The following is a 25,744-nucleotide window of genomic DNA, read 5'->3' on the forward strand; positions in this document are numbered from 1 at the left end:
CCTGGCTAGCTGATAAGCACGACCAGACATAGAAATACAATATTTTTTTCTCTTTCTAGTAATAATATATCAATTTTCCTATTAATTATATGGAAAATGTGAGGACGCAGCTCAGTTCAGATCAACTGCTAAATAACACTGCCACCTAGCAAAGTGAAGTAGCTAGCATGCTAGAATCCAGCATGCTTTTTCACTGTGATTCCAAGACGGTTGGACCAAAATTAATGGAGTCTTACAGGAAGAGGTCCTGACTAAACATAAAGGAATAATTTGCTGAGGTTGATGGAGATTTGAGAGTTGAACAAAATACCTTAGAAGCTGATGGGTTCTTGCTGGAGGGTTTGAAACAGGAATTTCAATGGCAATCCATCTGAAATACTACGGATTTCCCACACTGGAAGAGAGGTGGACAACACCGTCCGGGATTGGTTCCAGTTCTGTGGCTCCATAAATCATTCCTAGCATATCAGTAGTTTAAGGAAAAATCAATGTAAATCATATCCGGAGGCGAATGGGTGGAGGTTATATATCATTACGAGAGAAAACCTAAAAACCTGTATACAAGGCAATTCTATATCTGTTTACTGAGCATTGTCACTGAAGTAATGAAACATTCATACTTTGATATAAGACTACGTTTTTCCAAATGTATCTGCTTCCTACTAGATAGACCCTGCCAGCTGACAGATGAGGAGATGATGAAAGTAGCACTTTGGTGAAGACATTTTTTTTATTTTTTAAAAAAACAAAACACTTTAATCATGGTTTTAAAAGCACTGGTATTTAATTCTTAATTATTGTACAATAGGAATGTTAGTGTAATATTGTCTAATACTTTTGCAAGACACCTTGGATCTCATCTCAGGGGAAGGGTAGGGTATACATTCTGTTAGATTTCCTGTCTATTGCAGATGTCTTGTTGAAATAATCACTAGTTCAGGAAAGAAAGCCTTTTTTAATTAGAACTGGCATACTGTGTATCCTTTTGCTCAATTTCAGAATGGATTTATTTCAGAAACCTGTCAAAAAAAATTCTTTTCCACCCAAAAGCAGTAGGCATCCTCTCAGGATGGCTTGGAAATGTAAAATGCGATGTTCCGCTCAAACACAGACAGCCAGGAAACACAATGTGAAATCACAATGAAATAAACTGAGATAATAAAAAAGAAGACTTCTATGAGGCACCTTCTGTTTCAAATTTAATCCAATGTTCTCTCAATGGTAAAAAAAAAAAAATGTTCTCCTAAATGGAATTCACTTCTGTTTCATTACATCACACTTCTGACATTTTGTCCCAATTTATTAGACAAAAAGGAGTAAATTTATATGGGCATGATACATACAATTTAAGAATTTTCAAATACACTATTTTTATTGTGAGAAGAATAGAAAAGACTCGTTAAAATCATTTTTTAAATATAATGAGCAATTATACAAGGCAAAACAATGCATTCCCAATAAACTTGTCATTGTACTGGCTGTTTCCCACACATGCTTCATATATAGTACAAAAGAAGCAGAATTACATCAATAATGTAAGCAAGCTATTTACTTATGCGGGAGCTGTAGCCGAAATTCAATGGCTATCGTTAGCTAGAGCAGACCCACTGAATCAATCAGATTTACACATTCAATGATTTAACACCAGAGGAGGTTAGAAACTGGAGTTAGGTTGTTAATTTCTTTTCCAAATACATATAAAAAGGATCACAACTGACAGTTACAAACAGTTATACTACTACATGCATGGTTTAACACAATTTGTATTTACTGATAGTCCTACCATTAGACTACCAAATATGAAATTGGACTTCTACAGTGAAACTGTTGTCAGAATTCTAATGTTTTAAATTCTGTTACAAATCTTAATTTGTGTTTAAAAATTACATCTTTGACATCTTCATTACTTTGGCAGTTATGTGTTACTACTTCAAATTAATCGGAATGACAACAAAAAAACCAACATTAAACATACTGATATCCATTTAGATCAACAACTTGAGTGTACGTTATTCTGCATTGGATTTATGGCCAAATTTTACTGTGGCATGCTAACACAAAGATATATAGAACTTTACTTCACTGACCACAGCACAATTCCATTTTATAGAGAAATTTAAAAAATCACTGAATTTGTGGTTCAGCAAGTGATTCATTTGGTGGTTCAGTGCCTTCCACTGGCACGTTAACAGCCTCTTCACTTGGTTGGCTCTCACTCTGCGGCTCAGTATTAGTATCCAATTGTTTCTTGTTGGTCTCCTCATTACGACGGTTCTGACAATGAGTTAAATGTTTCTTAAAGCCTCTAGGAAAGTTTGTCTCAAAACTGCAATGTGGACATTTAAGAATAGTTTGACCATGAGCAACAACATGGTTTTTAAGGTGAGATTCCAAGAGAAAGGCCTTTCCACACACATCACATTTGTATGGACTATGGACATTATGCTTGTTAACTAAATGATGCAATACAGCGCCTTTTTTCATAGCCCGGCAGCAACAAATTTTGCAGTAGTATTTGCCTTTGCCACGCTTCATATATTTTGCAATCTCTTCCTCTGGTATGAAAGCCTCTTTCTCTTCTGTAAACTGTAATGAACATTTAGTAGGAGTAGCTTCATCGGTTTTGGTATCTTTATTGTGATCTGAAGATTCTGTATCAAACTGCTCTTGATCACTACTGGAATCCTGTTCCTTCACCTCTGATGTCTCCATTTCAGTATTTCCACTTTCACTGCTATTTAGATCTGTACAAGATATCTCCTGATTTTTCTTCCTAGGCTTCTTCTTTGGACAAGGATATAATACTTCTTCTGGAGGTTCTTTGACTTGTGTAGGTGGTTCCTTTGAAGCTAGTAGATTACCAAATGGATTCTCAATTTCTGGATGTTCAATAAAATAATCTTTATTGACAGATTCAGTACATGCCTGCAAGTCTGACAAAACAGATGCAGCAGGCTGGTTGAAGTCAGAGAAAGTAGTTTTGTGGTCTTCCATACCTACTGTTTCTACTGGTTTGTGAGCATCAGAACCAAAGATCTGCTTCTGTTCAGAAAATGGTTTTTGAAGTTCAGGTGAAAGAGAATGCTTTGAAGGCTCAGCAAAGAAACTTTGCCTTTGTTTCTCAGGAGAACCAGGAGATGACTTCTGAAATTCTGCAAAGGATGCTGGTTTCTGTATTTCAGGAGAAACTGGAGAAGACTTCAACACTTCGTGAGAAACAACAGGTGACCTCTGAGGCTCTGAAAAGGGAGCATGGTCCTGAACTTCAGAAGAAACAGCAACATGCTTCTGGGGCTCTGGAAAGAAAGAATGCTTTGGAGTCTCAGAAGAGACAGGCAGAGGTCTATGAGAGTCAGAGAACAAGGCATGTTTTGGAATCTCAGAAAAAGTCATGGGAGCTTCATGGAAGAATGAACGTTTCTGCAAGTCAGCAGAAACAGATTTTTTAGATTCTGGAAACAGAGCCCTTTTTCGGCTTTCAGAAAATAATGCACGCTTTTGGAGTTCAGATGAAACAAAAGGAGCAGGTTTGTGTGTCTCAGAAAAGAAAGGAGACTTTCGAGAATCAGAAGGAAATTTCCAAGGATCGGGAGATACAGGAGGAGTGGGCTTGCGTTGCTCAGGAAAGAAGGAAGGTTTCCAAATTTCTGGAGACATTGGAGGGCAAGGCTTTCTAAGTTCTGTCTGCATAGGAGGTGGAATAGGGGGTGGAACTGATGGTGATGGTCTCCATGTATCAGGAGACAAAACTGGCTTCCAGCCTTCAGGATAAACAGAAGAAATAGGCTTCCAGGGCTCTGAAGAAGCAAAACTAGATTTCTGAGATTCGGGCAATGGAGAAGATTTCCAGGGCTCTGACACAAATCTCTGAGATTCTGGGGACATCAAATGGCCTGGCCTTCTTGGTTCTGAGGCAGGTCTTCTGGGTTCTATGGGCATAGATTGCGGAGGTTTAGGGGACCAAGGTGAAACAGTGATAGATTTTTGTTGCTCATGACAAATACTAGGAGCAGACCTCCAAGACTCTGGAGCAATATTGGGACAGGTCCTCCAAGGATCCGGGGAGAGTGGTGGCTCAGGTTTGCGTGGCTCAGGAGAAAGTGCTGATGTAGGCCGCCGCATCTGAGGAATATGCCTACGAGGTTCTGAAGACAGAGCACCAAGAGGAAATTTCTTTAATTCAGGAGAAACAGCCGGTGAATGCCTGCGGGGCTCAGGAGACACTGCCGGAGAGTGCCTGCGGGGTTCAGGAGATATTGCTGGAGAGTGCCTGCGAGGCTCAGGAGACACTGCAGGAGAGTGTCTGCGGGGCTCGGGAGACACTCTTGGAGTAAATTTCTGTGGTTCAGATGTAGATGCAGGTGGCGACACAGACTGAGTAATCTTTTGAGGCTCTGGGGATACAGGTGGAATGGGTTTCTGTGGCTCCAAAGGCACAAGTGGAGCCTTCTTTTCTGGTTCTGGGACTGTCACAAACAGTTCTGGGTGTACGATAGGGAGAGGTTTCTGTGGCTCAATATATGTGGCTGTAGTAGGTTTCTGTGATTCAGGCAAAAGTGCAGAGATAGGCTTTGGTAGTTCTGGGGACTCTACTGAGACAGGCTTCATTGGTTCTGAAGTCACAGAAGGGGTTGGTTCTAGTGATTCTGACAATACTGGTGTAATAGGCTTTGGAAGTTCTGGTGTGACAGAGAGAGGTTTCTGTGGCTCTGGACAAGCAGGTGAGGCAATCCTGTGTTGTTCCACCAGTGTAACTGTGGTGGACTTTTGTGTCTTGGAAAACAGCCCATCATCAGATTTCAGCGGTTCTGAAGCAACAAGTTTCTGACACTCCAAAGATATAGAAGGTTTCTGAGATTCGGGAGACAGAGAAGGTTTTTGAGTTTCTACCAAATACGGTTTCTTTATGGGTTGTGTCTCTGTATCTGATAAATCTTTCTGCTCTTCACTCCACTTGTCAGACACTGCATGGTGAGCAGTGATGTGGTAATAAACATTACAAAATATCTTGCTAGTAAAAAAACATTTGTGGCAGTGGAATAACTTTGCACTTTTCTGATAAAATATAAGTTTCCCCAATCCCGCAGTGTCCATTTCATCACAACATTCAGGGTGGATTGTACCCATGTGAATCTGTATGTTTTCATAGTCAGAGCCCTTAAAATTACAGTGATCACACTCTAATCGCTCTGTTGTTTTATGCAGGATGTTCAAAATGCCAATTTTTCTGCTGTCAGCTGGCAAAACACTACACATGTTTGAAAACTGTTATGTTCCAGAATTCCTGAAATAGAGATTTAAAAATTAGGACCGAAGTACATAAAATATTGTTAAAATAAAATTCTAAAATAAAGTTAGCAAATAAATGATAGCTCAGTGAATTAAGTATACGGTACACGTATTAAGAAAAACTGAATAATGCTATTATTGCAAAACACTCTACAGCTATTAAGGTGCATGCATCATCTGCTGCTTTGACAGACTATGTTACAAATTCACTGCACAAAGAATTTTTAAATATAAATGACTTCATTGTATACAAAACCATCAGCTGAGTCTGCAAAGGCAATTTATGCTGTGCACTTGTTACAGATGCTTCTTACGGTTGCTGAAAGCCCAACAAAATAAACAATCTGCAGAGAGTATCCACCCACTGCTTATACTGACCAACAGGATTATAACCAAGACGTTATGAGGAGCCTGAACTTCTAACTCCAATGAAGTGAAAGTGGATTAATGTGTGGATTATGATATAGGTTTAAAAGTGGACATTTCTCTATTTTATACTAAAAGTATGCTTTCCCCTCATTCTTGTTCAAAAAGCAGAATCTCATTGCATCATAACTCATAATGTGTCTTGCACTCTAAAGTCAGTTTAAATCAGTTTTGAAGCCGAGCAATACTGAAAGACTCAAACAAAAGCCTGGCTGGCTAATGCATAGCAAACTATGCACTGCACTCTTTATATTATTCAAAATAACTCAGCGTGCTTTGTTATGATACAGCTACAGTTCCTTTCAAATTGGCAACTTTAATCTTACTTAAAGTGCAAAATGTTCTCTGTCTAGTAAATAAAGAATCTATAAATCAAATTGATTCTCTCTGTAACTCCCTAACCTCTTCTGGAACTGATGAAGGGACACTGGACTGCTGGGCAGGAGAGCTGGGGGAGGAGGTAGGAAGAGAAAGGTTCACAGCATGAACTGAAATTCAGCCACAGAATACCACATATGATGGGGTTTACCAGTTCAAAATAACAGCGCTCCATGCAGTCATGCTGGCCACCTGACCTTGGAAGCATTTACGGACAATGCCAGCAATTCCGCTTAGAAATAGAGATGAGCAATACCCCCAGACTCGGACATGACTAGACTTAATGTCAGGGGAAACCTTTAATCTTTACTTACCAGTTCAAAAAAGGGCTACACTGCATGTTAAACTCAATTAATGTAAATTAATAAAATTAATTGAGAGCCAAAATTGCTGAACAGATTATTTAAATAATTAGGGGAAAACAATACTACACACAACATATATTAGGATTAAGTATTGGCAGTCCTCAAGTTACAAACATCTAATTTACATGGAACACCTAGTTACAAACGGGGGTGAGACAACAGTGAGAGAAATGTACCCTAGGAAGGGAAATTCACTTCTGTGAGAGCTATCATGATGAAAAGGTGTCTCTACTGAAGCTTTATCACCAATCCTAATTTCTACAACACATTTTGAAAAATCCAATTGTCATAAGAAAAAAAAGTGAGGTAAAAACTTCTGAACAGGGGCACAGACAACAAAAAAAGGCAGAACCATTCCTTAATCTCTTTGAATTTTTTTATTACTGCCCTGTTTTCCTTAAAAAAGACAGTGTCTTATATTAAATTTTGCTCCCAAAGATGCACTAGGTCTTATTTTCAGGGGATGTCTTATTTTTCCATTAAGAAGAATTCACATTTATTGTTGAACAAAAAATGAACAATTATTATATACTGTACAGTAGTTGTCAGTATATAATAATTTTACTGGTCCTCATACACAGGGCCACAAAAAATAAGGGCTGTAAAGTACTTGGCTCCCACACACTGCCTGAAGACTTGTAACGATCTCCCACAGCAGATCCTGTACCACTTGTACAGCAGGGACGGTATTGCAGCTTCCAGCCACCACGCGAAGCATACTTCTAAACAAAAACTTTACTAGGTCTTACTTTCATGGGAGGCTTTCTATTTAGCAATTCAGCAAAATCTCTACTAGGTCTTATTTTCAGGTGATGTCTTATTTTCGGAGAAACCGGGTGGATTTACACTTTACAAATACACCTCTCACTTACATACAAATTCAACTTATGAACAAACCAACAGCACCCATCTTGTTTGTAACCCAACAACTATCTGTATTTTAAAATATAAAATACCTTTCTTTTTCACCAAAATGAGTGTATTCTTACACATTAGGTTATAATACTGGCCCATAAAGTATTTTTTGGTATGAGAACTGTTGTGTGCTATTTCTGTGGCTATGATGCCATCATTTCATAATAATGAAATCCAGTGACATGGCAGCAGACAGTTCCTCGACCTGCATCCCCGAGGTAAAAGAAGGCTCCTGATAACTCTATGAATGAGAGATATCCAGGTTATCCTATCGTCAACAGCCCTGCTCAGATCTTGCAGACACAGGACCACTATTTTTTTGTTTGTCTTTTAAATCATGTCATCTCATAGTATCTGCAAAGTACACCAGTCTCAGTTTAATCAACTCGGCTTCAGGAGATGGTTGATCCTTAATTTGCTCTCAGACCCATTTATTTGTCTTTTTAGGACTCATGGGTATCTGTAGAACTCTTCTCCAGCACATCACAGATTAATTTATGTCCTTGTCTTCTTTCGTCAGTTTTTAGCTTTCACAACCATACACAGAAATGGAAAATAAATACAATGGCATGGATGTTGGACAATCCTAACTTTTGTATTCAAGGATATATTTTGACACTTCATGATCTTGTGTAGTTTCTTCACGGTCTTCTTCTGATTTCTTGACTACAGTCACCATTCTGATTAATAACTGAGATAAATTATGGGAATTCTTGAACTAAATGACTGTTGTCTACTTTAAATTATGCATTATTTTTATCTTCTACCTTTGCACTTTCTCCCTTGACATTCTTCGCTAATAGTTCAATCTTTGTTATATTCTGCTAGTAGTATGCTGTCATCTGCACATTGTTAATAGCTGATGTTCCTTCCTCCAATTTTCACAATGCCTTCCTCCATGTCCAGTCTTGCTTTATGTATGATACATTAAACAAGCAAGTTAACAGATAGATTGATAAAGATGCAGCCTTGCATGGCCCCACTGCCAATTGTAAACCATTTTGCTTCTCTGTATTCTGTATAGACTATTTCCTGAGTGCAGGTTATGCGCCGGGAAAACAAAATTTTGTTTCACACTCATTTCTTTAACAGTGATCCATAGTTATCATCACATACATAATGAAAGCTTCAGTACGATTTATAATGCATAGGCTTATTTTCTTCTGGATTTTTGTGTGTTCCATTATTCAAGTTTGCAATATGATCCTACTGTCTACCTTTCCTGAAAATAGCTTGGAGAGAAAGCATTTCTCTCTCCATATATAGCAAAAAAATTGTTGTAGAGTTTTGAGAACTACTTTGCTTGCATAGAAAATCAATACAATTGTCACATGGTTACTATAATCCCTGGTATCTCCTTTCTCGGGGATTGGAACATATATTTTGCATTTCCAATATGTGGGTCATTCCTAAATTTTCCATAAGTTTGACAGATTTTAGTTAAAACTAGAGTTCTGTCTTATTACCTTGGAGCAGCTCTACTGCCATCTGTTGCTGGTGATTTATTTCTCCTAAGTGCTCAGAGTGCAGCTTTCACATCCAGTTTCGAAAATTGTAGGTGCATCTTTAAATAATTTTTCCCTGAAAGGAATCTGTCATCCTTTCATCTCTTCTATACAGTTCTTTGGTGTATTGTTTCCATCAGCTCTACTACATTCCTTTTATACCATGGGGGTCCATGCTTTTTAAAAATTATGTTAAACTGCTAGAAGAAGTTATCTGCAGAGTTATAGTGAATCTATATTGTAGATTTAATGTAATATGATACCAGTGTAACTGTCATGACTCAATACTATTGTAAGAAAATATTTTTGGCAGGAAGATGGGCTCCCCTGACTAACGAGGCCCTATGCATAAGCACACCTAAGCACAATGGTACATCCAGGACTGATGACACTGTACACTCCTGGAAAGTTGATTATTTATTTTTGTTTTATTTTGAGGTGACTTCCTCAATTCTGTTAGTAAATGAAAAACGCAACCACCTAGCCTGACACTAGTCATGTTAAACCAGTTTTACTAAATTAACTGTCACTTGCAAACAAGAATGCACCTGAAGACTGAGGGTATGTAGACCACTCTATACTGTTATGACTGTAATTAAAAATCAAATTAATAATGGGTATGTGCCTTGAAGATCACATGAAATAATTACAGTAGGAATTCTGAAAGGAGGAGCGCATCCTACATACGTAGTCAGGTGCAAACCCCAAAGAATGGACTAAACCTACAAATCCCCAGTTTGGTTGATTGAGCTAGCAACAGAAAACCAGAATCTGGCACACAAACTTTTAAAATAGTAGATGTAATTGTTTATTAATGTTTAGATCACTGGCCATTCATATACACAAATCTGAAATATAATATAAAAGTACTACAACAAAAAGGACTACTGTATGTACATAAACAGCTTGGATATTTAAAAAATCCTGTATGATGTTCCTAATATATTAACTGTCAAGTTATTACTGGCAATCAATGACACAGAGGCTGTATCCACACAGCACAATTACAGATCCCATTTTAAGCGCCATGGCTCCATCCTACGAAATCTTGGGATGTGAAGTTTGGCAAAGGATTTCCCATTCTCCTGTTACACTATGGGCCCTTCCACACAGCCTTATAACCCAGAATATCAAGGCAGAAAATCAACAATATCTGCTTTGAACTGAGTTATCTGAGTCCACACTGCCATATATTCCAGTTCAATGAAGATAATGTGGGATTTTAATCAGGTGTGTGGAAGGGGGATCTATTACGCAATTAATTCTGAGTGTTTAATTTTCAATGCCTCTCCTTTCAGGGCACCTTTTGAATTAAGGACTAAATTGGCAAAACTAAAGATTCCACAGACGGGACCCAAGGAAAGCAATGCGCATGCGCAGAAAAGCCCCTCAGAGGGCCAGAAAACAACAGAAGCAGAAAATGGAGGCGGGCGCCGATAGGGGAGGGACTTCACGCAGAAAGGAAAAAGAACCGCCTCCTCCTCCTCCTGTCTCCTTTGTTTATTAATGAAGTACGCGGCACGATTAGGGAGAAGGGGTAAAAAATACCTACCGGGAGGAAAAACAACGACCACAACGGGCAGAAACGCCGCCCTTGACAGCGCTCCCCTGTAATGGCGGCGGATTCCACAAAAGAGGGTCGAGCGGAACGGCGGGCGGGGAGGGGGACCAGAGAGGGGGCCCGCGCGCCCAGTAAGGCGCCTTTCTATTGGCTGGCGGCGCCCAAGGGCTGCTCGCGACCTGCCCCGCCTCCGAGGTAGGCTTTTGGCGCAGGCGCTGTGGTGTTTGCGGGCCGATGCTTTCTGCAGGAGGAGGAGACGGCTGTTGGAAGAGCCGTGACATCCCTCCCGCCTCTGTATAAAAGGAGGGCGGAAGGAAGATGACTCTTAGTTGGAAGCAGAGGTGGTCTGTGGTGGAGTTGGTCCTGGACCCTAATTCTCAACTAAGAGAGGCGTTAGCCTGGAGTATTTGTCAAAAATTGTGATATTATTTGGTGATTATGATATTATTTGTGGCCTACTCATTCTCCTTAAAGCTCAAGGCAGATTGGTGTGCTCTACATCAGGCATAGGCCAACTTTGGGCCCTCTAGGGCAGTGGTTTTCAACCTGTGGGTCCCCAGGTGTTTTAGCCTAAGACTCCCAGAAATCCCAGCCACTTTACTAGCTGTAAGGATTTCTGGGAGTTGAAGGCTAAAGCATTTGGGGACCCACAGGTTGAGAACTACTGCTCTAGGGGTTTTGGACTCCAACTCCCACCATTCCTAACAGCCCCAGGCCCCTTCTTTTCCCCCCTCAGCCGCTTAAGCTTAAGGAAAGGGCCTGAGGCTGTTAGGAATGGTGGGAGTTGGAGTCCAAAAACCCCTAGAGGGCCCACGTTGGCCCATGCATGCTCTACACTGTGGAATAAATGCAGCAACACACTTTAAAGTGGGGTCGAACTGTTAATTCTACAATGTAGATGCACCCTTGGGAATCAACTAGTAGAATCCTCTGATGACAAGACTCACAATGGCCCATGGGTCAATACAGATGGCAAAGCCCTTGGTAATTGGTCTCAAATGGGGTTTTTTTTGGGGGGGGGGGGTTATACAAAAAATGCTCCTGACACATTGGGAAATCAGTTTCCGGTCCTGTACCTCAAATAACTTGGGAAGCCCTACACTGAAAAAGTCAGGAAGCTAACCAATAAGAAAACTGTGTTGTCAAAGGCTTTCATGGCTGGAATTACTGGGCTGCTGTGAGTTTTCCAGGCTGTATGGCCATGTTCCAGAAGCATTCTCTCCTGATGTTTTCCCCACATCTATGGCAGGCATACTCAGAGGTTGTGGGCTCAAAGCAAACCTTAAAAACTAAGGCATAGACAATGAGAACTGGGAAGCCCTGGCCCTTGAGCGCTCCAGCTGGAAGTCAGGTGTGACCAGCAGTGCTCAATAATTTGAAGAGGCACAAATGGAGGGCGAAACAGAGAAACATGCCAAGAGAAAGGTGTGTCAAGCCAACCCTGAGACTGCCTTCCACCGGGAAACCAATGCCCTTACTGTGAGAGAAGATGCAGATCAAGAATAGGGCTCCACAGTCACCTACGGACCTACCAGTACACTGACCTTGGAAGACTATCCTACTCAGACAATGAGGTATTGCCTAAGTAAGTAAGTAAGGCTGAAACATCAGGAGATAATGCTTCTGGAGCATGGCTATACAACCTGGAAAACTCACAGCCACCCTAAAAGAAAACTAATTTCAACTTATTTATTTAGTTTTATTGTATGCCACCTCTTTCCCTCAACAGAACCCAAGAGACCAACCATCACAAATTCAAAACATTCCCAGGAACATTTAAAACAATTCAAATCATTTCAAAAACATTTTAAAATCTGTTCAACACATACATAGTTTTAATTTATTTGTTTTCGGAGTTTCATAATATATTTTCAAATTCATTAGTCAAAGTTTATTTTTGTCATTCCAATCCCCAATGACAATCCTCATGTAAACTATCTCGCTGCACATAGTAATTTTGCAGATTGAAACTATAAATGGTTGACTACTTCACCAAATATGTGTTTTGAGAAATAATTTTGGATTGATTATTTAAAAAATTATGTTCTCTTTTATCTTACCACTGAAGATATTTCTGGAGATGCCTAATGGTTTTGAAGTGAAGATATAGTGGCATGATCTTTTTTTTGGAGGGGGGGGGGGGTCAGGAGCGACTTGAGAAATTACAAGTCGCTTCTGGTGTGAGAGAATTGGCCGTCTGCAAGGACATTGCCCAGGGAATGCCCAGATGTTTTTGATGTTTTACCACCCTTGTGGGAGACTTCTCTCATGTCCCTGCATGGGGAACTGGAGCTGACGGAGGTCATCTGCACTGTCCCCGAATTCGAACCTCCAATCTGTGAGAGCAAGGGTATTCAAAGGAGTTTTTCTAATTTGAAGATGAATACTTTGGTGTGCCCTTGGACCAATGATATAAATATACGTAACACAGAAACTTACAGATATTGAACTGCTGTCCTGAATGGCCTCTTTGCATTCATACTTGCGTGAGACATACTGCATTTCAAGATTTCCCTGAGTCCATAAGTTGTTTTTCTTTCATGCATCTCATAAACCCTAATGTAGTGGTTCTCAACCTGTGGGTCTCCAGATGTTTTGGCTTCAACTCCCAAAAATCCTAACAGCTGGTAAACTGGCTGGGATTTCAGGGAGTTGTAGGCCCAAACACCTGGAGACTCACAGGTTGAGAACCACTGCTCTAATGCGTAAACTTCTGTACCACAATAAGCCTCTCAGTCTTTAAGATGCCTCAAGTCTTGTTCATTAACTAAAAGTTCTTAAATTGGCTATCTGATGTCTTATGTTTGCAGACCTCTAGTGGCTGATGATTTTAAAACACTAGCAGCACAAGTCACATGGCACCTTTAGGGCTCTAGTGCACCAATGCTCATACAGTAGTCTGTTATTGTTTACAGTATTTAAAAGTTATTTAAAGTAAGTCTTTAATTTATTTTTGCTGCACTAGCCTCTAATGGCTCCCACTTTGGAAACGGTATGAATGATAGAAGGCCTGTGTAGTCCAGTATTTCATTAAACAATCAACATATGTAGGTGTTATTTCTTTGGTAAAAATATATACCTGCAATTGTATTTTGAGGTGAAACATAGAAGGAATTCTTTTTATATCCTGCTAAGGGAAAGGATAACAGACCCTTACCCCAAAGACTCTAAGAGCCGTAGCAAACTAGGATTTTGCGAGAGCAAACTAAGCCAGCACGAGCGATGCTCCGCCTCTTTCTCCGCCTACTTCCCTTTGCTAGGGCAGCGTTGCGAGCATACGCTCATGCCGCAGCAAACTACAGGAAGCTTGTGCTCGGGCTTGCTCCGAAGCCCCGCCTTTTTCCCCCCCGAGGCTGCTCTCTCTCTTGCTAGCGTGCCTGTTTTCCATTGCAGAGGGCAGGGATGCGAGCGTACGCTCACAGTTGAATTCTGCCAACTGCGAGAGTACACTCGCATTGCTTCCCTAGCAAGGGAAAACAGTCACACTAGCAAGAGAGAAAGCAGCCTCGGGGGGAAAAAGGCGGGGCTTCGGAGCGAGCTCGAGCACAAGCTCACTCTTGCTTCCAGTAGTTTGCTACGGCTCTTAGGGAGCATCTATACTGTAAAATTAATGCAGACAGATATTGAGAAGCTGGAATGTGTCCAGAGGAGGGCATATAAAATGGTCAAAGGTCTGGAAACCATGAGTCCCTTTGAGGAGTGTCTTAAAGAGTTGGGCATGTTTAGCCTGCAGAAGGGAAGGTTGAGAGGAGACATGGTAGCCATATTTAAATATCTCAAAGGATGTCATAAGAAATAATCATAGAATAATAGAGTCGGAAGAAACCACATGGGCCGTGTAGTCCAACACTCTGCCATTCAAGAAAGAGGGAGCAGGCTTGCTTTTTGAGGCCTTGAAGACTAGGACTCAGAGTGTAGGGGCGACTTGAGAAATTGCAAGTTGCTTCTGGTGTGAGTGAATTGGCCATCAGCAAGGACGTTGCCCAAATGTTTTGATGTTTTACCATTCTTGTAGGAGGCATCTCTCATATCTCCACATAGGTTCAAGTGACAGGAAAGGAGGTTCCATCTGAATATGAGGAAGCACTTCCTGACCGCACAAGCTGTTCAACAGTGGACCTCTTTGCCTTGGAGTGTGGTGGAAGCTTTTAAACAGAGGTTGAATGGTCATCTGTCAGGGGTGCTTTGATTATGCTTTTCCTACATTGTGGGTTGGAGTGAATGGCCTTTGGTCTCTTCCAACTCTGATTCTACAGTGTATAGATGCCCTCTAGGGAGGCATAGGTAACTTGTTGTTCTACAAATTTTGTATAACTGCTATCAGTTCTCATGGCTATTGCTGTTGGGGAGTTGTATCCCAACATCTGTAGTCCCACTTACTACATAAGCTGAGGTTAAAAAGCAGTTGCATTAAAAGTATGTCTGTGTTACAAAAGGTGTGTGTGTGTTCATATACTATCATGCGGTTGCTTAAACACAAAAAGGATTATCTTGTTCTACTGCTGTTACTTGTTTCTTCACATACTTTGATGTATTTTTCAAAAACTTGTGTGAGTATTCTGCATAGAATGCCTTGCAGAACTATTCATCTCCCTTTGACTTTTCCACATTTTTGTTGCATGGCAGCCTACAATTAAAATGGATTTAATTGGTGTTGTTATCAAAGATCTTGCAGTGATATAATATTTTTTAATGATGTGCTTATTCTGCCAGAAAAGGGGGAAGAAACCCCAGTGGAGGAATGTATTCTGTTCATAGAATCATAGAATCAAAGAGTTCAGATTGTTTGGTACTAAATTAATTCCTTTATAGATCCCAACCACACTCTTACATTGGAAATCCTGCTAAGTATAAGGATGTTGCATGCCATTCTCACATTTTAAACTCTTTTACAGTTGTCAGTTTATATTAATATTAATTGGTGAACATGGAAGAGCTGAAGTGATGATGATTGATAATAACAATGTATTTCTTGAAAGGGCTAATTGAAGCAAAAGAGAGGGAGGGAGGGGAGGGAGGAAGATGGAGGGAGAGATTGAAGTAAAGCTTTATAAGTTGCATATAATGTACATATTTCTAAGTCATAGTTGACACATTATCAGAAAAGGATGGCCAGAACTAGTTCCTTATCTTTAAGAGCAATTTTGATCAACTGTGTACATCAGCAAGAAAAGCTTTAAAACATACGGAAGGAAATGTCAGTGCCTATTATGTTTGCAGAACAAAATCTATTTTTAAAAAGTTGGGAGCCATACCAAGTTCCAGAACTTGCAAAATGAAATATTTGATAGACATAACTCCCAACCTACATATTTGGATCTACAACAAAGCCAAAAGAATGCTTGAAAACTGTTTCATTCCAAAATGTTTTGACATTTTTTCTATAAATCCTATCTTAAAATACTCCAATGTCAAGAGAAACACCCAGAGCAGAGAGAGCAAAGTGTTGCCTTTCTTCAAGTTTGGTGGAATGTGCTTCCTACACTAAAAATACTAGTGAGAGTAATCACAATGCTAAAATGTGGCAATGCAACATCTGGGGAACTGATGTCCTCAGAAATTAGGTGTTAAACAGTGTTTCTTCAGTAGTTTGAATTGTACCATATTCACTTTCTTTCTAATAGACTTTTGAGCTGTAATTGCCATACTTTAACCTAACATTTAACAAGAGCCGTTTCCTAGTATCACAACTGGACAATCAGAAAACTTCATCTGTTTATTTTTAGTCACTGTAAAAATATAGAAAATCACTAAGTGCAAGGTGGTGGAGTAGGACCTAAAATTCTGAAATAAGTTACATAAACAGTCACGAATACTGGAAATTACTCATTTTCATTCTCAGGCTCACTTGGCTTGCAACTTGCATGTGTCTACTTGAAGCCAAGATGACTCAATTGAGACTTTAATTTTGGAGGTGTAAGAATATATATCTTACTGGAAAAGACAGTCATGTTTGATAAGGTAGAAGGCAGCAGGAAAAGAGGAAGACTACATCACAGATGGGTAGACTCAGACAAGCAAGCCAACTTCTTGAATCTGCAAGTTCTGATGAGGGCTGTCAATAACAGGGTGACTTGTAGGTCTCCCATTTATATGGTCACCATAAATCAAAGTTAACATGTTAGTTAGCAACACAGTGCCAGTGTGAAAGGCCTCAGAGATTCTGTTGTGGGTTTTAAAACTTCAACAATGAGGAAGCCGATTATCTACACAATGGGTCTGTATGGTGTCTCATCCTAATACAACTGGTTAAGACACAGGCCCCTTCTACATTGCCATATAAAATCCAGATTACCTGGTTTGAACTAGATTATATGACAGCATAGACTCAAATAAACCAGTTCAAACAAGATAATGAGAATTATCTGCTTTGATAATCTGGATTATATAGCAGTGTAGAAGAGGCGTTAGTTTGGGATTACAAGACGATGGTGTTCACACGCTTTTTAGGGTATATTGTTTGGTGAAATGAGCAATGTGAAACAGGCTACTTAAATATCAGTGGCACCAAAACAAAACCATGCAAAGGATTCAAGATGTTAGTGTTCTATTTAATGATTTTGTTATTGCGTTTACCAACCAATGATTGTAAACATCATATACCTGAACTCTCCCTGGGTAAAGAAGAACTTGACCTCAGGAATGCAAACATTAGCTTGCCATGTATTTATGGAGCACCTGGATTGGGCCAAGCTAAAGTTTTCCTTACAGTGCCCATGGAAACAGGCTTAGTTCCTTGATTCTAATTCCAGACTACAAACAAGTGGCCAGACATCCCTATCAAAATGACCTCTCTTCTGCAAGAGACACTGTGTGAAGTTCACACCCAGGCACCTCCTCCCAGCAAGGATTTCCACCACTTGACTGTCACAAAAAGTGAGGTAAAAAGAAAAAGATATAGATCTGTATTATCAATGGGCTGGAATATGTTATTGAATGCTTGCTGAAGAGAGGGCACACCTGTTGAATATCTAAGATCCACCAAAGGTTGTTCAAGCTCTCCTTGAGAGATTTTCCTATCCCCTGCTCTAGCTAGAAAACCAGCAGGAAAATGAAATGCTCTACTTCTGTGTTTGTAAGCAAATCAAGTGATTCCTGCACATATCATGGTTGTGACTGAAGTCTTGGTTTCTCACTATTGCTGAAAGATACAAGGATTAGTATCCTGTCATTCTTTTAAACTCTTATCCTGTAGGTTCTCTGGAAAATATGGAGAATTACATTTCGACCTAATCAAGAAAAAATCCTCCCATGGGCAGTGAAGAAACTCCATAAAGATTTTCTCCTGGATGAACAATTACAGAGCAAGTATTGAGTGGGCAAAGAAATAATTCAATGTTGACCTCCAAAAAGTCATAATTTTGCCAAGTTGTTTAGTTTTAATTATCATTGCTACATGTATATCTCTGTTCTTTTCATATTTACTCTGTGTTCATTGAGTCGTCCTACTATTGAAGCTACGTTTGCATTTTTTCTTGAAAATATGTCACGTAATGTTGAAGAAAGTTTACTCTAAATCAGTGGTTCCCAACCTCTTTTTTTTTTTTTTTTTGGCCATGCCCCACCTGAGCATCTCTACAAGTCCAATCCCCCCCCCCCCCCACATAACATATAATTCTTATTCTGTACTTTTTTGGCTTATGAGGAGGAAGCTGGCTTACAAGGAGGAGTTGGTAATACTACCATTATAACTCTGATTAATAGCTACCATCCATATTCGTGCCCTGCTCATCCCACCAGCTCAATAGATAACTTGAGCAATGATCAATTTATTTGCCCCCAAGGAACTGGGAAATTGTTGCTTCTGTTCGATGTTTTGTCTTATGTATGTTATAACGGCTGTGTTTTTTATTTAATTTTAGTTGTTAAGTCATAATTCATGTTTATATATTGGGTTGTTAAATTTTGTTAGTATGGATGTATTGTTGTATTCGGGCATTGAATGCTTGCCTTTTATATTTGGAATTCTCCCTGAGTCCCTCCAGGGAGATAGTGTTGCACTCCAGAACAGAAACGATACCCTCTGACTTTAAAATACACCACACGTTGAGTGAAAAACCAATCCTTTTTATTGAAGCTGAGTAAAATAGCCAGTAGAAAGAAATGCTTGTAAAAATAGGAAAATTTCAAAATGTAAAAGATCAGTAAAATGCAATAATTCAAAGCAATGTCCACCAGAGATATTTTAAAAATCCAAGGTAGTATTTATTCAGACAGGAATCAACAGGTTGCAAAGAATCCAGAAGGTGCTAGACCACGGCAAAATGCTAAAATCTCTAAGAACAAGACCCCTTGAACAGGATTTCCAAGGCACATGAACATGATTTCCAAACGATGCCTGATCTAATAGACTTTCCCTTGAAGCAAACCTTATATCCCAAAGCCCAAAAATTGGCTTCGTTTTCCTCCACTCTTGCCTCTTATCTGATGAAAACTTTCGGAGCGATGTAAACATTGAGTTTGTTGTCGATCCTGGCTGAACTCTAGCCGCCTATTTTTCAACTCCCTTTCTGGCTGCTCATTAAAATTTCCAGGTGTCAGATTGTTTTCCAAGCTCACAGAAAGAGGGAGTAAACCATCATCCTTAAACCCAGCAGGAATATTCTCATGAGAAACTGCCCTTTGCACTGGGGCCTCTCTGTCATTGTCTGCATGAAGATCATTGACTAAACCATCTCCATCTTGGGAATCTCAATTAAAGTGAAACCAATTTCTGAGTGTTTGGGATAGCTTAATGAGGGCAAAAAGTTCCAAGTATGGGAAATATAGTCAGATGAAGCATTGTTTAGTGTAGTTCATGTCCTTGTTTCATGGAAGCCTTGCTGGGAAGATTCTTGTCTAAGTATTTCTTGTTTCATGGTTTGGATTCTTGGATTGTATAAATGCCTACTCATGCCTTGGATTAATGTTTCCTGGTTGTCTGACTTATATTAGAGAAGTGTGAACTTGGCTTTTATGGACTTTGCTGAACTTTATCCTGGACTATTTTTGCTCCTGCTTATCTTCTTACCTAATTGGATTTACCTATTCCTTTAAAGTGCTTTTTACTTTGCTGGTTTTTAAATTATCTTCAATAAAAGGATTGTTTTCCAGTCAACAGTGTGGTGTTTACAGTTAGAGGGCTTTTCCTGTCCTGGAGTGCAACATTACCAACTTTACCATAAGCATTTTGGTCCCTATGAGTTGTTAGAAACAATTTCAACGCCATCCATGTATTTTCTTTATAAGCTGTCACTTTATTCTTATCTAGCAAGTGCTCATTATGGTCTTTTCATGCAACCTGAGCCATAGCTTTTACCTTTGCTAGCTGCCCATGGAGAGAAAAAAAAGCAAATACATTCTGTATATATGCAAGTCTAATTTCCACCACTAAAGCACTGTTGTAATGCCAAACAAACAAACTGTAAATTCACCACACAGGGTCAGTTTAATTTCTTTCTGTCCAGCTTCTCTTTAAAGCAATCATTCATTTCACCCTTCTTTAGAATTAGCTGTTTGTTCAGGCTGTGTACTTATGAATAGTGCTAGACCATGTGATCCAGTCACTATGGAGAAATCTATTCAGTACTTCAAATACTGAAATAAACACAGCAAGTGTGTGAAATACACACAGCAAGTCCTCATGCCTTTTTGGTAGGTATTATAATGATTAAAATGCCAATGTCATTTATATTTGGAAACTAAAAAGCTTTCAGACTGTGAAAAGCTGCCATGCATATTCGAAGAAACGAACCTTTTAAGATAAGTGGCCAATAAAAATAGTGCACATTTCATATGACATGCCTGGGCAATGCTGTATAATTTTGATGAGGACTTGCCTTTTACATTAAACTGAAATCATCTGCTCAATAATTCATTGCTGCAGTTTAAATTTTTCAAATATCTGGATATTCAAAGAGGAGGAGTAGCAGGAGACAATAGCAAGCTTTACCATGGAGAATTCGCGTTATTTATTTTTTTGGCAGCGATAATTTCATGATTTTATAATCAAACTTTACAATGAGCCATCTGGTGGCAGTCACCAAACTCTGCATTGATGTCCATTGCAGAAGTAATGATGGACTCATACTTTACTCCTAGTGTATGTTGTTAGGTCTATGTAGTTTTACTGATGGGCAGAATGTGCCTTATAAGTACCCTCAAGCAATGATACTGTTCTTCCAACTTCAGGGATCCAGAGGTTAAGCGGTATAGAAATGATCTGTCTGTGATTAATGCTGTTAATAGGATGGCTACATAAAGTTGATCTGCTACCCAGAAAAGCAGCAATCATGGGCAACACAAAGTGGAATGGGAAGAAATTAAAGAGACTAGACAGGGAATATGAGCAGGAGAAGTGCATAGGAAGTAAATGTACTTTTACTTCCTATGCAAATGAAATGAAAGTTATTACACAAATGACCAGCCATTGCCAGAAGGGGCAGAAAGTTTCATCTATGCTGATGATCATGCCATTACCGCTCAAGCAGGGAGCTTTGAGATGGTTGAACTGAAGCTCTCCGAAGATTTCGGTTCTCTTACTGCCTATTACAGGGAAAACCAGCTGATCCATAATCCATCTAAAACACAGACATGTGCTTTTCATCTTAAGAACAGACAAGCATCCTGAGCTCTGAGGATTACCTGGGAAGGAATACTACTGGAGCATTGCAGCACACCCAAATACTTGGGAGTTACCCTGGACCGTGCTCTGACCTACAAGAAGAACTGCCTGAATATCAAGCAAAACGTGGGCGCTAGAAATAATATCACACGAAAGCTGTCTGGCACAACCTGGGGATCACAACCAGATACAGTGAAGACATCTGCCCTTGCACTATGCTACTCTGCTGCTGAATATGCATGCCCAGTGTGGAACACATCTCACCACACTAAAACAGTGGATGTGGCTCTTAATGAGACATGCCGCATTATCACAGGGTGTCTGAGCCCTACACCACTGGAGAAATTACACTATTTAGCCGGTATTGCACCACCTGACATCCGCCGGAGAGTAGCAACCAATAGTGAAAGGACCAAGGCAATGACATCTCTGGCCCACCCTGTTTGGGTATCAGCCAGCACACCAACGACTTAAATCAAGAAATAGTTTTCTAAGATCTACAGAGACACTCGCTGGAACACCTCAGCTAGTGAGAGTCCAAAAGTGGCAGGATCAAACCCAGAACCTCAATCAATGGCTGATGACTCTCTCCCGGGCACATAGAAAACTGGGTGACTTGGAAGGTGCTGAACAGACTATGCTCTGGCACCATGAGATGCAGAGCCAACCTTAAGAAATGGGGCTACAAAGTGGAATACATGACATGCGAGTGTGGAGAAGAGCAAACCACAGACCACCTACTGCAATGCAACCTGAGCCCTGCTACATGCACAATGGAGGACCTTCTTGCGACCACACCAGAGGCACTCCAAGTGGCCAGATACTGGTCAAAGGACATTAAATAGGATACCAAGTGTGCAAACTTTGTGTTTTGTTTCTTTGTTTGTTTTAATGCAATATAACTGTTTTGGTTCGCTCCTGGCACGATAAATAAACCACTGGAATAAAGAAGGCAGGCTGAGGATAGGAAGAGCCATAGTGGAGAATCTAGGATAAGTGGAAGAACCCCATAATTATGTCACTTGACAGGAGAGGATACATTCCCACTGAGAACATGAACTACTACTGGAAAAAATATATAAGAGGGACAAAATCAAAACATCACCACATATTTGTTGTTGGGTGAGTGAGGTTTGGAATCAGTAAACACTGAATAATATGCTTTGGACCAAGAAAGAAGTATGGATCCCTGAAAGCATCTCCTGCATATAATCCAGAGCACAGCAAAACATTCATCTTGGTATTTCCTAGATAGCTTTTTCTTCCCTTAGGAATGGTAGTTTTGGGCAGGTGAAAGGAACTAAAGATTCAGAGGCTAGGAAAGAGGAGGAATGGGAACATGCATAATTCATTGTGTGAAGATGGTTATAGGAAACAGCAGAAAGTGCCTAGTGTCTAAAAATATCATCTCTCTTTGATGTTGCTATGTGCTTTCAAGTCAACTCTTGAAGTAGGTTACCCTATGCTAAGTTTTCTTGGTAAAATTTATTCAGTGGAGGCTTGTTATTGCCTTTCATTTAAGGCTGAGAGAACATGACAAGATCGCCCAGTTCATTTAATGACTGAACAGAAATTCTGACTCTGGTCTCCCGAAGTCCTGGTCCAACACTCAAAATGCTAACTATACTGAATCTCCATTTTAAAAAGTCAATAACAATGGGAAGCATTGGATATATCTAATCCATGAACCCATTAACTTTGTTAATGCATCAGATTGTTTCTTCCATGTATAGAGGCAGTCCCCAAGTTATGAACAAGATAGGTTCTGTAGGTTTTTTCTGAAGTTGAATTTGCATGTAAGTCAGAACAGGTACATTTTTAAGTGAAACTCCAGCCAAATATAACTTTGGATAGCATAAGAAAGGGTTAACACCCCTGTGGTGTTTCTTCTGCTGACTATGTCCTGTTCAGATGATTTCATCTCACTTTCTGTCCCTGTGAGAATTGGATTTTGAAAAAAATTGGCTTGTTATGGAAACAAGGATTGGTGAAACAGCTTCAAGGGAGATGCATTTTCCCCATGATAATTCTTTCAGGAGTGAATTTTCCTTCCAAGGGGTAGATTTCTCTCACTTCCTGTTGTCTCACCTCTGTTCTTAACTATGAGTCATTTTAAGTCAGATGTTTGCAACTCAGGGACTGCCTGTATGTTTTTAAGGATGCTGCATACATATGCAAAATACACACAGAGAAATTCATTAGTGGTTTATTTTATGTTTTAGAATTAATGAATGCTTTGTTACATTCCCTGAAGCATATATGTGTGAATTATATGCACAGCCACCTTGGAGCCTCACAAGCCTCTATTCTACACACTGCTGCTCGCTGCTGCAATATGTTCAGTCAACCTAGCAAGGCTATATTTCAGCACTGCATACATCTGTCTACATTGGCCTAAGTTTCTTATACAACTCCAAGTTGGAGAGACCAACATATTTGCTCAAAGGACCACAGACATGCTGGCAATGGGCCTTGCCAGAATCAGCCCTGTGAGAGGATGCTAGTCTCTTGAAAGAGAAAAACACAGCTACTTACAGCAACTCTGTTTTTCTGTTCCTGTTCAGAGAAGAATGTAAGTTTTGTGGTCTCCAGGAGAGAAAAAGCCCAAAGAGGTAGAGCATATTTGTCCCCTCCGTAAGAAACCATAGACCTCTGTTCTATACAGTGCTACTGGCCACTGCTATCTGTTTAGTCAAAATTATGAGATTATCCATCAGCATTGACCAAGCAGCATGAAACTGTCCAGTGGGTGGCACCCTTGCAGTAGGCCGTGGACCACCAGTGGTCTGCAAGAACTAAAATATGGTCTGTGGCCTCAGCATTACTACACCGTTGCGAGTAGTATGACTGGTCTAGCAAAACCCTCTTAGCTTTAAAAAGCCCAGGCTTATTAAATATGGTTTTCTGTGGGTGAGCAGATGGCGACTATTGGATGGCATATGTTCTGCATCACAAATTAGAGCTGATGTGGTCTGTCCAATGCAATTTTCTGAATCAACACCCAAATAACCAAACTGAATATAAAGTTGACCAAAAACTGATTAGTAACCCTTTTGATACTAATGTTGGAGAGTGGTCTCTGGTCAAAAAAGAAGGTTGGGAACCACTAGTGTAGCAAGAGCCAACTGGGTGCATGGCTCTTTCCTCTCTCCAGGAGGAAAAAGTTTTAGTTGTTTAGGTAGGATAGAGGTTTATGTGCCTTTTGACACTTAAGGGTCTTAAGAGAAGAGGCCCAGAGGGGTGCTATCTCATAGCCCTATACTGTATTGCACTGCTACTAGTCACTGTTATATGTGGAGTCAGTATGTTTGTTCTAGTAATGCAAGCACGGGTCCCTTTTGTATACCATTTTTGTTAGAATGGGTTCAGTGATTAGACATCTTGATTTAAGTACAAAACATGTCCATGGCTTGTAGAAAGAAATTTAGCTTTACTGTAGGAACGCCATTCTAAGACAGGAACATTATTCAGGGTGCTAATGTCACCTGGCTACATATTGAAAGGTTCCAAATGCCTTCTAACTAATATGGATTTTCACGTAGAGACAATACGTTGTCCCCGGAGTTTGAGAACAAGCCAGTGGCTCCACGTTGAACTCCAGGACTTATTATGATTGATGCCACCATTTATCAACTGTGACAAACATGATGTAAATTAGAAATAATAGGCTTTCAGATTACTTATAATTTTTATTCATCATACATTTTTTCCTTTTTTGCAGCACTGTGTTTATAATATTTTCTGTATGTTTATTGTTTTACTCAGAGGAGATGCAAAGCATTTTTGGAAAGCCAATGCTGGACTATGTTCTCAACTTGTGCCAAGAACGCTATGATTTCCTAATCCGAATGCCCGAAAGCTTGATTGTGCACATCCTGTCTTTTCTTAATACGGAGGATATTAGGCAATTGTCCAAAACATGTAAAAGGTTTTGGAAGGTAATAATTCTTACAATTATTTTAAGGCATGTACTAATATCCTAAGTAAGGAACTTTGCAGAAGTAGTATGTAAAACATTTTACCATTGGCAGTTACCATATACAGCTAGAATTATATTAAATTCCAACGGAATCAAAGTTAATGGACTGAATGTGCTATATAATGAAAGGGTTACCAATGTATTTTGAACAAGAGTTGGCATTCTTATATGTATTATGTAATATGCATTGCAAATATTTATCTTTCAGTTGTGTAACACTGAAGAGTTTTGGGAAAGAATACAAAGACTGCAAGACAAATATACATTAGATGCACAGACAGACAGGTTGCCGGCTTACAAGAAACCATTTAAAGTCAACCAAAGACCTGGTCATTTGGCTCTGATGCAGAGAAGACAGACCACATTCTTCTGAAATTGATGACAAATAGGTGATGGTTGGTATACATTCCTGTATTCCAAGCTAGTCAAGTGTGTACAAAATCTGTGTGCTCATCCAAGGACAGCCTTATTGTTGTAAAAATCCACCAAGCTGGAATACAAGAGGGGAAAGCCTATATCCAGTGATGGGTGTTAAAGTAACCAAAGCTACAGATGCTAAGTAGGTCTTGCTCATGCTGTTGTATGTGTGCAATAAATATATCACACTATCCATGAGTTTGAACTCTTCAATATTCTTGACTATTGCAGAAGCATTTGACACTTAGAGCCAGGATAGTATTCAGGTTTGAACATTAGTCTATGACTCGGAAGAGCAGTGGATCA

The 25,744-nt window shown here is 39.7% G+C and overlaps 2 protein-coding genes across 2 annotated transcripts; one reads left to right on the forward strand and one right to left on the reverse strand.

Annotated features, from left to right (window-relative positions):
- Positions 1–1,172: 1,172 nt before the first annotated feature.
- CHAMP1 (chromosome alignment maintaining phosphoprotein 1) lies at positions 1,173–10,614 on the reverse strand. Its single transcript, XM_060769674.2, has 2 exons — positions 10,431–10,614; positions 1,173–5,284 (listed from the first exon to the last, which is right to left on the reverse strand). Exon 2 carries the CDS (start codon positions 5,254–5,256, stop codon positions 2,125–2,127), a length of 3,132 nt encoding a protein of 1,043 aa, XP_060625657.2. The 5' UTR covers positions 5,257–5,284; positions 10,431–10,614; the 3' UTR covers positions 1,173–2,124.
- A 6,587-nt stretch (positions 10,615–17,201) lies between these two features.
- Positions 17,202–25,605, forward strand: LOC132771535 (F-box only protein 36-like). Its single transcript, XM_060769675.2, has 4 exons — positions 17,202–17,320; positions 17,635–17,743; positions 24,808–24,980; positions 25,230–25,605. The coding sequence occupies exons 1-4, from the start codon at positions 17,225–17,227 to the stop codon at positions 25,392–25,394; spliced, it is 543 nt and encodes a 180-aa protein (XP_060625658.1). The 5' UTR covers positions 17,202–17,224; the 3' UTR covers positions 25,395–25,605.
- The last annotated feature ends 139 nt before the right edge of the window (positions 25,606–25,744 follow it).

Source organism: Anolis sagrei, chromosome 3 (genome assembly GCF_037176765.1).
Source record: "Anolis sagrei isolate rAnoSag1 chromosome 3, rAnoSag1.mat, whole genome shotgun sequence".
NCBI lineage: Eukaryota > Metazoa > Chordata > Lepidosauria > Squamata > Dactyloidae > Anolis > Anolis sagrei.